This window comes from Benincasa hispida, chromosome 5, assembly GCF_027475165.1.
Source record: "Benincasa hispida cultivar pf3 chromosome 5, pf3_genome.v1.1, whole genome shotgun sequence".
Lineage (NCBI taxonomy): Eukaryota > Viridiplantae > Streptophyta > Magnoliopsida > Cucurbitales > Cucurbitaceae > Benincasa > Benincasa hispida.
The window spans coordinates 49,156,390-49,175,545 of NC_143482.1; the positions used below are offsets into that span (position 1 = coordinate 49,156,390).

Genomic DNA, 19,156 nt, shown 5'->3' on the forward strand with positions numbered 1-19,156 from the left:
ATTGTATTAAAGTATCAAATATGTTTTTTAAGGAAAATTTTTACGGATGGAAAAAATATCAAACTATTTACCGAAATAGTAAAAAAAAAAAACTTCTACGAATGTTTAGGGATAGATTTCTATCAATTTCTATACACTCATAGAATTCTATCCATATGTATCAATTTCTATAAAAATTATTAAAATTTTGCTATTTGATGTAAATAGTTTCCTTATTTATTTTTTTTATGTTTGAAAATCCATGTTTTTTAACCTAATAATAATACTCAACCTCAAATGATGTTTGTAAAAAAAAAAAAAAAAAAAAAAAATAGGATTTTGATTTTCCCCTCCTTTTTGGAAGCAAAAATTGGAATGGTGAGTTCAATGCATCATGGAAGCAACAAAGTTGGGTCTGCCAATAACAATATAATCACCAACAATGGAGTTCTCAATAGCAAACACTATCATCTTCTTCTTCCACTGAATCCAGCAACCTCCAACCAAGTCCTCACATGGAGGAGAAGCGCCGCGATTCTGGAAATTTACCGGCCAATACTACCGATTCTCCTTCATCGGAGCCGCCTTCTTCTCGCCGTCGTGCTGGAGCTCATAAGCGAAAGGCCAGCGCTCTTAGTGGCTCTAACTCCTCATCCGGGCCCTCGAAACGCGTTACTCGCGACAAATCTGCGCTTTCGCATCCTCCAAATCATAGCGGCCCCTTCACCAGAGCTCGACTTGGCCCTAACAATGGCGCTGGAGCAGCATCCGCTAACGCGGCTGGAGGTTTTGCTGCCGGATCAGTTAAGGCGGAGGGCTCTTTATTTCATTCCGAAGTTCAGCGTGGAGATGCGTTGGTCGCTGCAGCGGAGGAATTGAACAAGGCGAGTAGATTGGCGAATTTGGAGGCGTCTTTCGAAACTGATTTCGAAGTTATTAAATCTCGAGGTGCAAATGTTCATGTTGTTCCGAATCATTGTGGTGAGTTTCGGTTTACTCGTTTGCGAGATCCTGATTGGTGCCAATTGTTGTCGGGGTTTGTGGAAATGACCTCCATGTTGAGATAAGGGAGTATTAGGGGAAATTTTGAAGCAAGAAAGTGGGACAAATTTAAGCTTTCTGAAATTTAATAGTTTTCGGGTGAATTGCGAAGAAGGATTGTTTAAGCAACTGGCAATTAGGCACCTTTCATAACTTCATTGCTCATTTGTGTTGGGTTTGTTGCATTCCTCATTTCGTAGAAAACCTATTAGTGTCAAAATTATATTATGGTTTCAGAAGCCACGCTACTTCTGATGAATGCATGAAAGTATATCATGTCGCTTGGAGTAGAGGAGAAAATTCAGGGTTGGGGGTCTGGTGTTTAAGTACCTTGACAGAAAAACTCTCGAATTATTATTAATATTTTGTTATGAATGCGTGATTTTATTTTGTAATTCAATGACACATTGTGTTTGCCTCAGTTTCATGGAAGTCCAATGCATTTTTGCATTAACCTCAAGATATGGCCATTAGTCATTTCTGAAACGGTGGCAGCCTAATTAGACCTGCTTTACAGTACTTCGATTCTTATTTAATGGTGCATTAGTTTTCATTAGTTTACTTGTGCGGGAGTTGAGAGTTTCAAATTGAGCAAATTACCTTGTGGATAACCCTCTGATATGTGAAATTATTTGAAAGATTTCTGCTGTCTTGGATTGGACAAGTACATAGACAGAATTTCTTGATGGGCCTGGAGAGGGAGTCTCAAGCAGTATTTTCCGTTTTCCTTTCTTTTGGCCTTCTATTTCTTGTGCATGGTTTGTCTCTTGCAGCTTCTTAATTATCTAGAACATGTAATGGGAGAACTTACCTGGTTGGTCAAGTGCTACCTTAGAATTACCAGCCATGCAATAAGTTTAATTCTTCCATGCTTGACAAAATTTCCTTTCTTCCTTTCTGGATCCTGAAACAAGCTTAATCTAAGGCTTTCTTTCTTTCACTAGTAAAGAGAGAATGAGAGATCCACAAGTTCGTTGATTATTGCTTGATCTTTGTTTTCAGGTTGGTTTTCATGGACAAAAGTCCACCCGATTGAGGAAAGCACAATGCCTACCTTTTTCAGTGGAAAGGCTGGGACTCGAAGTCCTAATATTTATATTGAGATACGCAATTGGATTATGAAAAAATTCCATGCAAATCCTAGTACGCAGATTGAATCAAAAGCTTTATCAGAGCTGGAAATTGGAGAACTAGATGCTAGACAGGAGGTGATGGAGTTTCTAGACCATTGGGGTTTGATTAATTTTCACCCTTTCCTAGCCGCAGATTCAATTTCAACAAATGATGCTGACAATGAAAATCAAAAGGACTCTTTGGTTGAGAAGTTGTTTCACTTTGAAACATTAGAATCCTGCCCATCTATTGTTCCAAAGATTAATGCTACCACTGCAGCTCCACCTAGATTGCTTCGAGAATCTGCAATTTCTGAAGAGATGGTGAGGCCTGAGGGTCCATCTGTTGAGTACCACTGCAACTCATGCTCTGCTGATTGCTCTCGGAAACGTTACCACTGCCAGAAGCAGGTTGGTTTACCTTTTGTTTTTATTTTATTTATTTATTTTTTGTTTGTTTTTTTTAAAAAAAATGAGAAACAAAGGAATTTTATTATCAAGCAAGGAACAGCCCGAGGGAAAGGGGATGAGAAGGCCCCTTCCCATAAAACACTAATGAGTATCAGCCTTTCGAATCTTGAATTACAAAAAGAATCTTTGTGTCTCAGACACCACACAGAACTCAGGAGCAGGTTGGTTTTCAATTCAAAATGCCTTCCTTAAACAATTCATTGTTAAAATATCAAACTCCAATTTCAGAATCACATGGATGCAATGTCATGACATTAAATTTCATGAGTTGTCTCGTAAGTAAAAGTTATATATATATGCAAATACGTATCAACTAATAATATTCATCTTTGACAGGCAGATTTTGATTTATGTTCGGAGTGCTTTAACAATGGGAAATTTGATTCTGATATGTCTTCATCAGATTTTATTCTCATGGAGTCTGCTGAGGTTCCTGGTGCTAGTGGAGGTAAGTGGACAGATCAGGAAACTCTCCTCCTCCTTGAGGCTTTAGAGCTTTATAAGGAAAACTGGAATGAGATTGCAGAACATGTGGCCACCAAAACAAAAGCCCAATGTATATTGCACTTCATTCAAATGCCAATTGAGGATACCTTTCTTGAATATGAAGGCAATGTTGAAGTCAGTGCAAAAGAAACTATTGTTCCACCTTTAATTGAAAATGATTCATCAGTTCCTTCTGATATCACTGAATCAATGGATAATAAGGCTACTGGAAAAGAGGCTTCAAATGTAGAAAGTGCGAGCAAGGAAGATACAGGTGAGGTAAAAGTTGGGCAGGATAACTCAAAATCAGAGGATGTTGAAGGAAAAGCTTCCTTAGATAACTCTAAATCAGAAGATGGTGACCAGAAGGTTTCTGAAGACATTGCCTTGAATGCTTTGAGGGAGGCATTTGAAGCCATTGGTTATATATTAACACCTGAGCATTCACTTTCATTTGCTGATGTAGGGAACCCTGTCATGGCACTGGTAAGTGGAAATTTAGAATATAAGAACCAATGAAATAGGTAGGTGTCCTAATCTTTTTTGGTTGATCTCGATTATTTTATTTTATTTTAATTTTTTGCTGGTACATCTCAAACCAACTATAGTAGATTTTTCATTTGTCCTTTGTAATTTTCTCAGATCGATATATGGTAATTTCATTGTTGCTCTGAATGAGGTTAGGATTAAGTTTCATGATTTTGAAGTTCCTTGCTTTCCATTAAAAGAAACATCTAAAAGAAAACCACTATTGAGATTTGTGCAGCAAACCAAAACTTAAGCGTCATCACTTAAATTGGTTCCTCCTTTCTATTGAACTTGGTTTCTGGAATTTTCTTCAATTTTTGTAAGTCAATGTTTTACGTGATGGATCTTTTGGATGATATGGCAGCCGGCAGGCATCTTAGTTTTTGTTAGCCTATAGGATGACCACGTGTGCACTGCAAAGGAAAAATTTGAGGTTCACTTTGTATGAACTTTACTATTTTGCTCGGAGGTGTATGTCAACTTTATTGATTCTAGATTCTTGCTATCTCTTCCCTTTTCTTCTTATATGTTCAATTCAAATTCTCTACACTAGAAAACGAAGGTTTATCTTGAACCTGCCTTAGCATTCTAGAATTTTGCTTTGTCATCTGTGTTTGTACATGAACCAAGTTTTGGCAGTTACAAGTTCTCATTCATCCGCTTCTGTCATTGCTGAGGATTACCTTTAGTTTAGTTATTATCGTGCTTATCGTATTCATAGGTGGAGCAGAAATTCTGAAGCCTGTACTCTGTCTCCTTCCCGGAATTAGCACTCCTTCAAGTCATAAATTCCATTCCTGATTGTTTAACTGTTTAAATATTTGCGTTTCAGGCTGCATTCCTTGCACGCTTAGTTGGACCAGATGTTGCCAGTGCATCAGCCCGTTTTTCTTTGAAAAGCATATCTCAAAAATCTCCGAGTTTAGAACTGGCTACAAGGCACTGCTTTATTTTAGAAGATCCACCGGATGACAAGAAGGCACAAGTTAATTCAGAGAGGTACTTGAGGTTGAGACTTGACATGTTTTTTTCAGTTTGTTTCTATTCTTTGATCCCACTGATTCTTTTGCAGCATTGACGACGTGGAAGCTCAGAAAAATGATAAAGAACAGTGTGCGAAACAGAGGGAAGACAATTCTACTTCGCTCTTAGATGACAGAGCCTTATCAACTAATAACAGTAATAACAAAAGTGGAGAATCTGTGATAAAGGAAACAACGGAGAATGGAAATTCTTCAGATGCTATTGGAGAACACAATCCAGTTATCAATCATGGTTCAGATACAAGTAATTTGAAAAAATTAGGAGAACCAGAATTGCCTAAGGATGAAAAAACAGGCATTGTGAAGGAATCTAAAAATTTAGAATCAAAATTGTCATCAAATCCAGTTGAAAAGGTGGGAGAAGGAACTCCTGTTGAAAAGCCATCTCAATCTACGTTGTCACCAAAGGATGTACATATGTCAGATTCGCAGCATGCTGAAAGTTCTGAGATTCAGAAACAAGTTCCATCTCGTTCTGCCAAAACTACAAAAGAATTAGATGATGAGACAAATCGTTTACCATCCGGGAACGAGCCTCAAGTAATAATTTCTGCTAATTCTGTGAAAGAAGCCTCTTACAATGTAGCTATGTTGTCTGATTCTCACGATAAGAATGAACCTGGACAAACTGAAACATCGAAATCTGTGGTTGACCATGGAGCAACCAAGGTCTCTGATTCTTTGTCCTCAGCAGTGATTGCGACACCACAACCAGTCGAACCAAATTCAGTTGTCGAAAGAGGAGCAGGTATGTCTCGTGTTATAATTTTGTATTTTTGGACCTCCCATCAGTTCAGGTTACGTTTTTCAATTTTGTGAAGAAATGGTTTAAGGCTTTTCTAAGCTTGCACGGTCTAGAGGATGGGGAATACTAGTTATTTCCTATTGAATAATGTTGATTTTGATTTGGTTTTAGGAACTTCCTCATATACTGTGAAGCGTGTTTCTGGAAAGGAAAAAACAAAAAAAAGGATCATCAAGAACTGCAAAAGGAATGTAGAACTTTTATTAAGTTTCCTATGAATTCTGAACTTGGGATGTCCAATGTCTTAATGCCAAATTCATTTGGTCTAATTTCAAGAGAAAATCTTGTTCATTACAGGTATGATAGATCTCTATCTACCTGATCTCCTGCCTCAGTAATCTGAGTTTCTCAATTGGTTGAGGCCTGGAGGTTCAAATCCATCATCTCCAAATGTTTGGTTGAATTAAAAATTAAAATATTTTAAATAATAAATATTCCCATACCCCTTAGACTTTTCTGTTTGACTTTTTGTGATTAATTCCATCCTTTATCGTTTCCTATAAAAAAAATTAAAAATTAAAATAAAAGTAGAAAGGATTTTTATCTGCCTGCCAATAGGAAGATTTGTTCCTTCAAATTAGACAAGTCATGAACGGAAGAGAACCGAGTTTGATCATTGTGCTATAGTTGTTAGTTCAAATCTAAAATGGGCTTTAGCTAGTTGTTAATTCGTACCCTTCTTTTAATACTCTACTCAGGAGTAAGGTTGGCAAGATTTTTGTGGTTTGATTGGACATTCCTTCAACTTGATGTGGTAATGAATTGTGGAACTGAATAAACAAGTGTACGGGTGACATAGAAGACAAACGTTGTACGGTGGGGGAAAAAATGTGTGTGAATTTAAGGGTCCAAGGTGTGAAGAGAAAAAGGCGCTTGAATTAAAAGCAGAGTTGGAAAGGTTGCATATCAGAGAAGAATTGTCCAAACAAAATGTTAAAGTGTTAATGGTTCAAACACAGGAAGTTAACTCAAATCTTTCCAAGTGGAAGGAAGAGTGAGAAATGGATTAATTAATTGATCAGAAACAATGGATCTTCTGTTGAATCTCAAGAAAAACTTATGCGCAAGTAGTTAGCCATTTTCATGAACTTTTCTCCACTAGTTATTTATTCCATCTCTTTTAAATTCGAGGTATTTGATTGCCGTTTTTTTTTTTTTTTTGAGTCATCAATTTTTTTTATTTTTTTTATTTTTTTTACAAATCTTTCTTCAAATTCATGTTTAGGGAGGAATGTTAACTTCAGACTTTTAGGGAAATTATCTCAAGATAAGCATGCCTTGTTTATCATTCAAGAAGCAAATCATTTGAGTGTTCATGGGAAACCATTCATAGCATTTAGAAAGATCGTTTTTCTGGAGGCATGTTCGTTGTATGCAACTTGCAACCTTCCTAGCTTGAGAGCCATGGATCATAGAATATATTAATTCACTTCCATAAATGTAATTATGGTCCTTCCAGGTATAGGGAGAGGGATTGTTTCTAGGAGGAGCTAGGAGGTCGGCTTGGTCTGTGCACTTAGTGCTGGTGTTTAGTCAGGGATTATGATTTGACATGGCTCCCCACTGAAGAGTCCGATGAAGGCAGATTCTCTAGATCTACCTAGGCAATACTTCCGTTGATGAGTCATGGGTGACTTATTGGATCCCTCGCTTATCAATAAGAATTTTTGCATGGCTCATCATGAATTGCATTACAGTTTGCTGCATCCGAATGGTGGGTAAGAATTTTTGTTTCATGGGTTTATGCAATCTATCCCAGGATCGCTTCTGATTACTTGACCTATTTCACTTTCTTCTTGGTGCACATCAGTTGGGAGTCTGGGACCGTTGTGTCCTAGATTTAAAATGTGATAGCAGTTTATTTCTCAGGGGTGGTTGAGTGACGTCGGAGGAAAGTGAGAGGTCCCTTTTTTTTACCTCAAAACAGAAACAAGAGTAACAATAGTTGCTAAAGAGATCTCCAAAACTGAAACAACAGAATTCTAGAAACCACCCTGAATACAAGTCTCACAAACCAACCAATACCCACAATTATAATCGCACAATCCCATATACATCCTACTGGAAATATTCCCAACTGAACGAGAAAGTTTTAAAGGCATAAAGGACTTAATTCTCTTGAAGAAAGTAATAGCCTAAGTTGACAGAGTAGGGAAGTATCTGAGTGTGTACGAGTAACTTGTGCAGAAGAGGAAACAAGTTGGAGTTAGAAATCAAGAGCTTCGTGGGATGGAAGGATCGTAACATTTCTTTCATAGAATTGCGAGATACAAAACAAAACTGTCTATTGTTAATAATGATGGATTAACTGAAAGTTTAGGAGGTGGTCCCTCTCACTTTTGAGTTGCAGGATGGATCATGGATGTGTTTGAATACGGAGGAAACCCTTAATCACCCGCTCGTCCATTGTGACTTTACCTCTAGATAATGGAATTACATGGCTGGTAACTTGGGAATTTCTTTTTTCCTCTGTTGATCGGCTTAATGGAAGATACTCGTGCGAAAGCCAAGAGTGTTGGAAGATGTGCCTTTAGAACTCTTTTGTGGCACATTTGGAAGGAAAGTAATATGTGCTCCTTTGAAGATAAGGTTTTTCTTTTTTCTTTTTTTTTTTTTTTTTTAAATCTTGTACATAATACAATGTCTGGGTGGATTTCTTTGATACGAAATTCTTTTGTAACTACAACCTGTGAATGATTGTTAGTGATTGGAAGGCTCTCACTGTGTTTTTTTTTTGGGTGCCCTCTACCCCGGCCCTTTTTGTTCTCCTCATTTGGAAATCAATCTTCTTGTTTCTTTTAAAAAAAATGGAGTAACTATTTAAGTGACAGGCAGTGGAAAGAGAGTTGGTCAGTTTTTTTCCCTCTTGTTGCACCACCCCAAGTTTTTAGGCTCTTTGTGGATCGGTATAATGGCGGCCTATAAGTAGTATAAAGAGTAGTTTGGAAAGGCCCTTTACTCTTTAGGAGATCAAGCAAATAGTGTTTAGGTTTTTATGGCTGTAAGGTGCCCGGTTCAGACTTGATGACCATGTTTAAGAGTACTGGGAGACTATCAAGATCGATCTTTTAAAGATATCAGGTGGAGACTTCAACAGGCGTCTATCTACTTCCCACGAAAGAGAGTTTTGGTAGAGTGAAAAATTTTTTAGGTGATCGGTCTTGGGAATTGTCTTTATAAGATTATATGGAGAACAAAGTATTTGGACATTGAAATCACGCTTGGTCTTTTGTGACCAAGATGGTATAAATTCTTGTGGTTTTCTTTCTTTTTCCTTTTTTTAGAGGATTTCTTGCCTCCGTTTTTTTTTAGAGGATTTCTTTTTCCTTTTTTTAGAGGATTTATGTGCCACACATTGCAAACCATGCTTGATCTGATGAGTGCTGAATCTTTAAATGTGTGGGAAACACTCTTTTACCATTTTGTGGCTTACAATCATGCTTGATTTTCTGAACTTTTAGGATTGTAGAACACAGCGCAATCACGAATCTTGTTTGATTTATTACGCTCGGCAAGTATACAAAAGTGCATTTTTTATCGTACCCCTCTTTGTTCTTATTAACAGATGATAATCAAAGCAAGGACAATAAAGAAGAAAACTCCAATAGTACAAGTAAAAAAGAGGAAAAAGTTGATAAGCTGAAGCGTGCTGCGGTTACAACACTGTCAGCAGCAGCAGTGAAGGCAAAAATTCTGGCTAACCAGGAAGAGGACCAAATCCGTCAACTCGCCATGATATTAATTGAAAAACAGGTACCTCGATTGAAGTCAGTTCCTTCCCAACCATTGTTCCCTATTCACTTCTGAAAAATATTTTAAACAAAACTTAAAACTGCCCTCTTTTTGTAGCTGCATAAATTGGAAAGCAAGTTAGCATTCTTCAATGAGATGGATAATGTGACAATGAGAGTGAGGGAGCAACTAGACAGATCAAAGCAAAGGCTTTTCCAGGAACGAGCGCAGATAATTGCCGCTCGACTCGGTCTACCAGCTTCATCATCACGAGGTGTGGCACCAACATTACCAGCAAACAGAATGGCCATGAACTTTGCAAACTCAGCCCCAAGGCCTCCAATGGGCATGATGCCCCAAAGGCCACCGACTTCGGGACCGTCGGGTATGGCTGCTACTAACCCTAACCCCCAATACGCAACCACCAGTACAACAATTTCTGGGAATTCATTTCGCCCTGCAAATCAGGACACACTTTCTTCTGTTGGGACCAAGTAAATCAATATTAGTTTGCAGGTTGAGATTGCAACCATTTTAATACAGTAGAATTCACACTTCAGTTTACTTTGTAACCTATTTGATTTTAATGTTGTATTATATTTTGAATCAACTAGGAACCTTTTAAAATTTGGAAGGAAAAAGAATCTAATTTAGCTTGCCTGACTTTATAACACTCCCTTTGTATTCTGACCAGCCTTCCGTCTCTTCAAATTCTTACCATCACTTAAGTGGTTTTCAATTGGACATTTCATTTTATATAGTAGAACGCTTTCGGGAGATATGTTTTTTTTTGGGTTCAATGATATGTGTGGTTCAATGACATTTCATTTGTTTGGTTTTTTTTTTCTATAACTTCTATCTCCAAATCGACATTAATTTAACATAGCTAAAATTAATACCCTGACATATCAAAGGATTTCTATGGTAAAGAAACTCCTTGGTTTTCTCGTTTCAAGACATTTAAAATGGTGTTCTCTATCCAAGGCTCTTGTAAATTACTCAATTCAAGATATGTTTCAATTGGTGAACCTTCATAACTCCGGACTTTTAAGTTGCTGCCCTCTACTTATACACTGTTCTTCTACCATGCAGATTCGTTTGGTTTAGAGTTGGTCTTTTTAAGTTTCTTATTCTCATTTGGATGTTTGAATTATATTCCTGATTATATCACTTTGTATTAGATGGACCCTTAGTGTTTAGACCATGTTTTGATTTTCAATTATATTTTTGTTTATATTGTTCTCGTGGAGAGTGATGAGGGTGCTATGAAAGTGTGTCAACCTAGTTGAAATAACCAGGTGTACTTTCCTGAACTTAAAGTTTTGTTTTGTTTATATCTTGTTGTATTTTAAACACTAGTCTCATATCATTACCTTAATGAAGAAGTTCGTTTCTTGTTTAAGAAAAAAAAATTGGGACCTTGGCATAAACAATTCTGGCTGCAGATTTAAAATATGAAGGAGCAAGATTCAAAGCATAAACAGAAGAACCAAAATCCTATGAAATAAACAAGAATCATTAAAAACTTCACTAAGGAGAAGAATTACATAAACTTATGCGACAAACTGATTGTCATCAACAAATGAGGCTCGCTCAGGCACAGAGTCAAAACACCAGACGGATAATGAATATAACCTAAGACAGTAAACACAACTTGCAAGACCAAACACAACTGAATTGATAACAGGACTCGTTCGAAGGCAAAGCCAAAATGTACAAATAGGAACGCGCGAAATGCCCGAGTCTGTACGACCTTTATAAAAGACTTTTGCTTTACTGGACAATGAAATAGAATAAGAGATGACTCAGTGTATTAAATTCAGCATTCACATCCAGATGATCTTGGCTGATTGTTGCTCCCAACGTCAATGGTGTCGGGTAAGTATCTGCAGTACCATGGCAATCATCAATCAGCAAAGTTTTTGTGAAAGAGAAAGTTAGGAGTAGAAAATCAATGAAGTATTGATAGAAAGAAGATTGAAATAAAGGAGGTTATAGAATTTTGAAAAATAGCAATTAGGAAATGCAACCATTTAGGAAGAACTAGATTCTACATATCCATAGCCTCAGGTTAAAAACCACTAACTACCATAGCTAGAGGTAAACTATAATTAGTTGTCTCATTTGCTATAAGGTAGAGGATGGATTCAGGATCCTGCACACATGCTGCACTTCTACGTTCAACACAGCACGCCAACCTTGGAAACAACAATAGGCGAAATATCCCCAACCGAACCCTGATCAAGTCGAGTTGGTACAGATAAGGTAGCTGAGAAGTAATTGCTTGGTGAACAGCATGATAATGTAGCTAACAGTTGCTTCATATTTTATGTACATAACAACAAATAATTGAGAAAAGAAAGGGTTCTAAGACTGAGTTAATTCCTTTTTTAGTTTTTAACAATAAGTGGGGTTGGGGGATTCAAGCCTTTGATCTCTTGATCAAGATTATATGCTTAAACCAATTGAGTTATGCTCAATAACAAACAATTAATTATATATTCTTAATAATATTTGGTTTGGCTTGTGAACTTACATTTCTTCCTCTTCCCCACTCTTGAGGGCATTTTTCGCAATGCATTGGAAGGCTTCTTCTACGTTAATGCCTTCTTTGGCAGAAGTTTCAAAGTATGGGATATTTCCTTTGGATGCACACCAAGCTCGTGCCTTTTTCTCTGAAACCTGAAGTATCCAGGAAAAAAAAAAATATATATATATATATATATATATATCAGTTTACTATCTTTTGAATGTAGAAAGAGAAAATTATACAATATTGAAATTTAGGCAATACTTACAACCCTACTGTTTCCACCATCAACATCAACTTTATTTCCTAAAACAACAAAGGGAAAATTCTCCGGATCGGAAGGGCTTGCCTGCAGATGGTTATGCCAAAGCAAAAGCATCAAAAGAAGTTCAGTATTTTTTTTTTTTCCTTTTTAACTTATTGGAATTCTTCTGCAAATGGCTTTATGGTAACAAGATTATAATCCATAAACATAGATAACAGAACCTGGATAAGGAATTCTTCCCGCCAGTTGTTAAGGTTGTCAAATGATTTCATTGAATTGACATCATACACCAGAACGCAGCAATCAGCACCTCGGTAAAAAGCAACACCAAGACTTTGGAATCGTTCCTGGCCTGCTGTATCCCATATCTGCAAGGCATAAAGTAACAGATTATATTTCTAGCCATTGAGTAATGGGATGTACTTGTTGGCTTCATGGGTTTATATTAAATCTCCAGGTAATAAGTCACGGGCTCAAAGGGATGTATGTCATTAAATAGGATCTCAGATTCACGGTTCAACTGAGTCCATTACATGTGAAGCAACCTCCATGGGCAAGGTCTTGCTAATCATAAATGATTAACACACAACTATCATTTTCAAAAGACCATCCAAGAAATATGTATTTTCCCAGATGGATTGATTAAGTTCATAACATTTTCCCTATAATAGACCAAGCATAAGGAAACTATATGGTTTGAGTTTCCAAATAATGCAAGTCAGAAACACAACAAAGTAGATTGAGGTGAACTGCTTGGGCATTTTTGTGCACTTTTTTTTTATCACATCCAATTTAACACGATTCGCCTAATTATATTAATAAAATAAACAGGTACATAACCAAATTGAAATCTCCCCATCACCAACCTGCAAAGTGAAAAGTCTATCTTCGAATTGCACCTCCTTAGTCAAAAAATCAGCTCCAATGGTGGCCTTGTATTGATTACTAAACTTCTTATTCACATATCTGTTTTTCAAAGTTAAAGTAAACCACACAGAGAATCAAGAAAACTGTTACTCTATAAAAATAGAAGAATTGGTACAAAAAGAGAAACTCTCGAATCAGTATCTTCAATGGCAAATGGTGCACTATAACATTGTTAATTCAACAATTAAGCAGGATACTGGTTCATCAAAGAGGTCTTCCCAACCCTGCAAAATTCAATGACAAACTTCAAATTACCATATAGCAAAGATACAAGTTACACAACAAACTGATCCAAACATGTCAGTTCCCCAGATTACAACCTTCAATAACAACCCAACGAACTCAAAAACAAACTCCTCCATCTCAAATTTTTTTCAAGTACTATCAACCAAACAAGACAAAAGTCACTTTCCAAAAAGTAAACCAATAGAGGCCAAAAATGGAATTTAAGACGCAAAGCAAGTGCTCCCAACAAAAGAATAAGAACCAATCACTAAAAAGAAGCAAGAAAAAAACCTCAAAGCATCAAACAATCTAAAATCCAAGCACACAAAATCTTCAATCTTAAAACCCCATTTGAATCCCCTCCAGATCAAAGGCCAGCAAATTTGAGAACCCACAAAAGAAAATTCCCTAAGTTCAAGAAGTAACGATCTGGGTCGATCCGTTGAGTATTAAAGAGAAAACCCAATAACTCCAGAAGCAAAATTGGAAAAGAAAAAAGAGAAGAACAGTGATTTCTCACCCGCTATCCCCTAGGATGATGACCTTCAAAAGGGTCCTTCTGCGGGAAGGCATCGTACGAGAATAAGGATCAATTCAATCGGTTGAAAATCGAAAGAGAACGAGAGAGAGAGACAGAGAATTGATGAAGGAGAGAGGTTTCTGGTCTCTCTCTCTCTGATCAGAAGACGAAGCCAAGCTGGAGTGATCTGTGAATGGGAAAACTATGAATATTTCCAATTCATTTGTCCATTTTTTTTATTTTACCCAAATTATATGTCTACTCCTTCCACCTTTTTTTTTCTTAATTATTATTATCATTATTATGTTTATCTGGTGTTTAAAATTTCAAAATATTTTATAAAGTGTTTAAATTTTAAATTTTAAGCCGAGGGTTCTAAATTTCCAATTTTATATTTAAATCGTTGACCTATCTGATATTTTTAAAAATCTACAAATATATTAGGAAAATTTATGGTTTTGTTAGGCATAAAAATTAAAATTTGTATCTACAAATTAATTAATTTATAAAAATTTTTAACATATTAGGAATCTATTAAGCACCACATTGAAAATTAAATATTTATTATAATTTGTTTATGTTAAAAAAATATATTCTAAAATGTATAGAGATTTATGAGATATTTTTAAATTTTTCTTTAAAAAATATTTTTTAAATTCGAGATATACTAGATAATTCAGAAACAAATAAACACAATCACAAATTAAGATTATATTTTGAGTTTTTTTTTTATCCTAAAGGGAGTTAATAATCAGATGCGAAGTGTTGTTGAGAGTGGAAAAGAAAAGACTCTAAAGATTTGTCAATAAAATTGAGCTTGTGTTTCTTGTCTAGAGTGTAACAATAATGTTTGTTTTAAATCCAAATTTGTTCAAAGAAGTTATAGATGAAGAAGATGACTGACCTCAATTGATGAAGCTCCATAGAGTTTTTGTCGATATATTCCCATCTTTAGCACAAAGTTGTACCTATAAAAAAAGTAAAGTTGCAAATTTTATTACATACGAGATGATTATTTTGATTGATATAAAACATATAAACAAATACATACTTATTTGCGAGCCGGGTGTCACAATTGCACTCTCATAAGAGTCTCGAGGCGATTGTGTGGTATTTGTTTTCACCCTCGAACAAGTCAACCGATCCAAATTTGAATAGTCGATAGCACAATGGGTGTTTCTCGTAATCTCTACTCTCGTTCTTGAGAAAATGTTTTAGAAAATGGATTTAGAGAAAAAGGTTTTCGCAAACATTTGAAAGCATGATTGAGCAATGAAGATTAGTTGTACAGCTAGAAAGCAATAAAAGGGTCAACAACGCTTTATAGCATACAACTCTTAGATGTGAAGATAAAACAACTAGTCATACCCTCACATAGTGCATTCTGAACATAAAGACATTTGTCACCCTTGCATGTGAAAACAGGCGAGTGGTCATACACTAAGAAAAGTACATAGAAAGTAAACTAACTAGCAAAATGAAATACTTAGGATGAAAGCATGGTAAAAAGAGGTGGAGACAGACATGCGGCCATAGGCAACATGCCCTAGACAAGCATGATCGTGACACTGGACAACCCACTGCCATTATGTCCAGTAGCGGAGCCAGAAACTTTATATAAGGGGGCACTATATATATAAATGTAATTGAAAATAGTTTATGAAGAAATGTAAAACAATATTAATCGAGTTATATGTTAACTGATTTGATACACGACAACTGTCCTTTACAAGTTTTCATGATTTGAAATCGAATTATGATAACTTTATTATCTAGTTTATCCAATAAATTTGCCTCAATATATACTATAAGACAATCATTTATCAATTGATTTTGCTTTCACTTATATTGAGGATTCAATCCCTTTAGAAAAGTCTATGGGATAAAATAATGAGTGACAAATAAGTTCTCTTGTAGTTTTAACTCTAAATATATTATATATATACAAGTAATTTGAATATAAAAACTATGTAGAAACCAAAAGTAAATGTTAGCGATTCAATAGAATATTGTTGAGACCACGTATTTTATATTTTTATTTATTTTATTTTATATTTAGAATTTAATTAGTGATTTATTTTGATCTTCAAGCAATAGGTACTCTCCACACTCTTTTATTTTATATTTAGAATTTAATAAATTTTTCACGCAGCTACATTCCTACTACAATTTAAATCACACAAAAAAGTACCAAAAATTACGTCATGGGGGTTCAAAAGAGAGGCGCATTTACCATTGTGCAAAGTTACCAACGATCCATGGGGGCCTTTGTTATCAAATGTGGGTATATTAATACATATTATTGTTGGGGTTGATGCCCTAAATCTCTTGGGTCCTCTAGTTTGTAATTGTAATGTACAAATAATTTATTTATTTAATAAAATATGAGATGTTTTATTATCATGTAGTAGCATAAACCTATAAAACCAAATACAAGGTAATCGTCTATAACTTAAACATGTATGTAGAGACATAGGTGAATCATGTTTAAGTGATAACCTAAATGGTCTGTAGTAGATGGATAAGATTGGATACCATATCCCGATGACACTACGAATATAAACCGTTATGTAGATGTTACAATTGTTGTAAACTGCTACAAATGATTTGGTTCAGATCATTCATGTAAAGACATGTGAGTGGGGGTGTTCTATACAAAGAATTTTGTATAAAACTGGACCACGAAATGACCAGTCTCATTATATAACACCGTTCATAATAGAGACTTACATTTCACTAGGATGATCATAGGTGACATGTCCTGAATCTTGATTGAGTTGTGAACTCTTGCCTATGAAGGTGGTCCTTTGATTTGTATGGGTGAGAGTGGCCACATTGTCGACTCAATAAGTCTACCACTTTAGGGATTCATCTGATTAGGGAGCTGGGAATGCAACTACACAAGACAGAATTCACTCCTTCCCTAATGTCAAAGTAAGTAGATAAATTGCTCCCTTAAGGGCTGATTCCAGGGCTTGACCAATGTGGCGCCACACCCTCTCTTGGTTCGAGAGGGGTTTGATCATAGTTGTACTATGACTCATCGCTCATTAGAGTGATCAGTGGTACTTAAGGAGTTAGATGTAACTATAGGGGCAAAATGGTAATTTTGGTCTAGCTGTACTTACGAGCAATTTGTGAAGGGTTATCGCACTGTTGACTGGTTCTATCCAATGGACACAGAAATATATCCATATAAAAAAACTAATCATTTCATGGTCTGGTCTTATATAAACTCTTTGTATAGGACACCCCCACTCGCATGTTTCCACATGAATGATCAGGACCAGATCATTTATAACACTTTACAATACTTGTAACACCTACAAAGTGAGTCATATCTGTAGTATCACCAGGATAAGGTACCCAACTTTATCCATCTACTACAGACCATTTAGGTCATCATTCAAACAAGATCTACTTGTATGTCTCTACATACTTGTTTAAATTACATGAAATAACCTCAGATCTTAGTTTATTGGATTGAGTATATACTTATAAAATAACACTTATTTATTAACAACAATATGTTTATACAGAATTTACAAACTACGAGATTACAAAGAGATTTAGGACATCATTCCCAACAATAGCCGATGCATAGGGAATCCATCTCATTTCCTCAACCTCTTGAGGAGTCTTAGGACATTATTCCTTAGACAATATAATTCCATGCCCGAAAGGTAATAAACCCTTCTTGGAATTGTGCATCGAATATCTGACAAGCATCTTGTCAATATACGATGTCTGAGACAAGGCCAACCTTTTGTTCTTACGATCCCTTATAATCTGGATACCTAAAACAAACTGCGCCTCTCCCAAATCTTTCATTTGGAATTGGGCGGCTAGCCATTTCTTAACATCAATTAGAAAACCTACATCATTCCCAATGAGTAGGATATCATCCACATACAGCACGAGGAAAGCTACTGAACTATTGATGATTTTTTTGTAAACATAAGGCTCATCAACATTCTAATCAAAGCCATAACATTTGATCACTGTATCAAATATTATATTCCAAGATCGAGATGTTTGTTTCAGTCCATAAATGGATCGATTAAGTTTGCAAACCTTTTGCTCTTGATCTTGTTCAATAAAACCTTCTGGTTGAATCATGTAGATGGTCTTTTCAAGATTACCATTCAAAAAGGCAGCCTTGATGTCCATTTACCATATCTCATAGTCATAATATGTGGATATGGACAAGAGAATCCTGATAGGCTTTAACATGACAATATGTGAGAAAGTTTCTTCATAGTTCACTCCCTTAACCTGGGTATAACCCTTTGCCACAAGTCTAGCTTTAATGGTTTGTACCTTTCCATCTACACCTCTTTTCCTCTTATAGATCCATTTACAATATATAGGTTTTACCCCATCAAGTTGATCTACAAGCTCCCAGACATAATTGAAGTACATGGACTCCATTTCTTGATTCATGACTTTAATCCATTCATCTTTGTCAACATCTTCTATTGCTTGCTTATAAGACAATGGATCCTCAACACCATCATCAGATAGATGTTTTGGGCTTCTATTAAACTCATGTAGCGTATAGGTGGGTTCAGAACCCTCCCACTACGTCGAGGCAATTTCAACTCTTGAGATGGATGACTAGATGAACTGATATCAACAACCCTTATTGATCTATCAGCCTGTTCAACAACTCTTGTTGAAGTCTTAACAGTCTCATTAGAAATCTCATTTAGATCAAGTTTACTTCTGTTGGGATTGGTGTCCTCAATCTCCTGGTAGTCTCGTAGTTTGTAAACATTTTGTAAACATATTGTTATTAATAAAATAAGTGTTATTTTATATGCTACTCAATCCAATAAACTAAGATCCATAGTTATTTTATGTAACTTAAGCATGTATGTGGAGACATACAAGTGCATCATGCCTTAAGTAATAACCTAAATGGTCTGTAGTAAATGGATAAAGGAGGGATACCTTATCTTGGTGACATTACGGATATAGCCCACTTTGTAGATGTTCCAAGTGTTGTAAAGTGCTACAAATGGTCTGATTCTGAACATTCATGTGGAGACATGCGAACGAGGGTATCTTATATAAAGAGTTTGTATAAGACCGAACCACGAAATGATTAGTATCTTTATATAACACCGTTCATAATTGAGACTTACATTTCACTAGAATGACCATAAGTGACATGACCTTAATTATGAGTGAATTGGGAACTCCTACTCATGAGGACGATCCTTTGATTTGTATGGGTGAGAATGACCAGATTGCCAACTCAACAAGCCTACCATTTTGGGGATTCGTCTGATTGGGGCATTGGGAAATCAGCTACACAAGACGAAATTCGCTCCTTCCCCGAAGCAGGGGTAAGTAGATAAATTACTCCCTTAATGACTGATTCCTGGCCTTGAACATAGTGGTCACACCCTCTCTTGGGAAGAGAGGACTTAGTCATAGTAGGACTATGACTTATTGTTCATTAGAGGAATCAGTGGTACTTAAGGAGT

The 19,156-nt window shown here is 36.0% G+C and overlaps 2 protein-coding genes across 2 annotated transcripts; one reads left to right on the plus strand and one right to left on the minus strand.

Annotated features, from left to right (window-relative positions):
* Window positions 1-255: 255 nt before the first annotated feature.
* Window positions 256-9,870, plus strand: CHB3 (DNA-binding family protein). The gene is made up of 7 exons (XM_039031910.2): window positions 256-960; window positions 2,023-2,543; window positions 2,940-3,575; window positions 4,450-4,616; window positions 4,690-5,408; window positions 9,031-9,218; window positions 9,315-9,870. The coding sequence occupies exons 1-7, from the start codon at window positions 495-497 to the stop codon at window positions 9,693-9,695; spliced, it is 3,078 nt and encodes a 1,025-aa protein (XP_038887838.1). The 5' UTR covers window positions 256-494; the 3' UTR covers window positions 9,696-9,870.
* An 827-nt stretch (window positions 9,871-10,697) lies between these two features.
* LOC120078702 (ras-related protein Rab7) lies at window positions 10,698-13,973 on the minus strand. The gene is made up of 7 exons (XM_039032998.2): window positions 13,665-13,973; window positions 13,117-13,143; window positions 12,859-12,958; window positions 12,214-12,360; window positions 11,996-12,076; window positions 11,734-11,879; window positions 10,698-11,083 (listed from the first exon to the last, which is right to left on the minus strand). The coding sequence occupies exons 1-7, from the start codon at window positions 13,715-13,717 to the stop codon at window positions 11,017-11,019; spliced, it is 621 nt and encodes a 206-aa protein (XP_038888926.1). The 5' UTR covers window positions 13,718-13,973; the 3' UTR covers window positions 10,698-11,016.
* Window positions 13,974-19,156: the final 5,183 nt, after the last annotated feature.

Excerpts from the sequence above, each read along its gene's own strand:
- LOC120078702 (XM_039032998.2), bottom strand. The coding sequence starts at position 13,717 with ATGCCTTCCCGCAGAAGGACCCTTTTGAAGGTCATCATCCTAGGGGAT. Across the intron at positions 12,077-12,213 it reads GGGAAGAATTCCTTATCCAG|GCAAGCCCTTCCGATCCGGA; the intron begins GTTCTGTTATCT and ends AACCATCTGCAG. Across the intron at positions 11,880-11,995 it reads ATGGTGGAAACAGTAGGGTT|GTTTCAGAGAAAAAGGCACG; the intron begins GTAAGTATTGCC and ends TGGATACTTCAG.
- CHB3 (XM_039031910.2), top strand. The coding sequence starts at position 495 with ATGGAGGAGAAGCGCCGCGATTCTGGAAATTTACCGGCCAATACTACC. Across the intron at positions 4,617-4,689 it reads GCACAAGTTAATTCAGAGAG|CATTGACGACGTGGAAGCTC; the intron begins GTACTTGAGGTT and ends ATTCTTTTGCAG. Across the intron at positions 5,409-9,030 it reads AGTTGTCGAAAGAGGAGCAG|ATGATAATCAAAGCAAGGAC; the intron begins GTATGTCTCGTG and ends TCTTATTAACAG.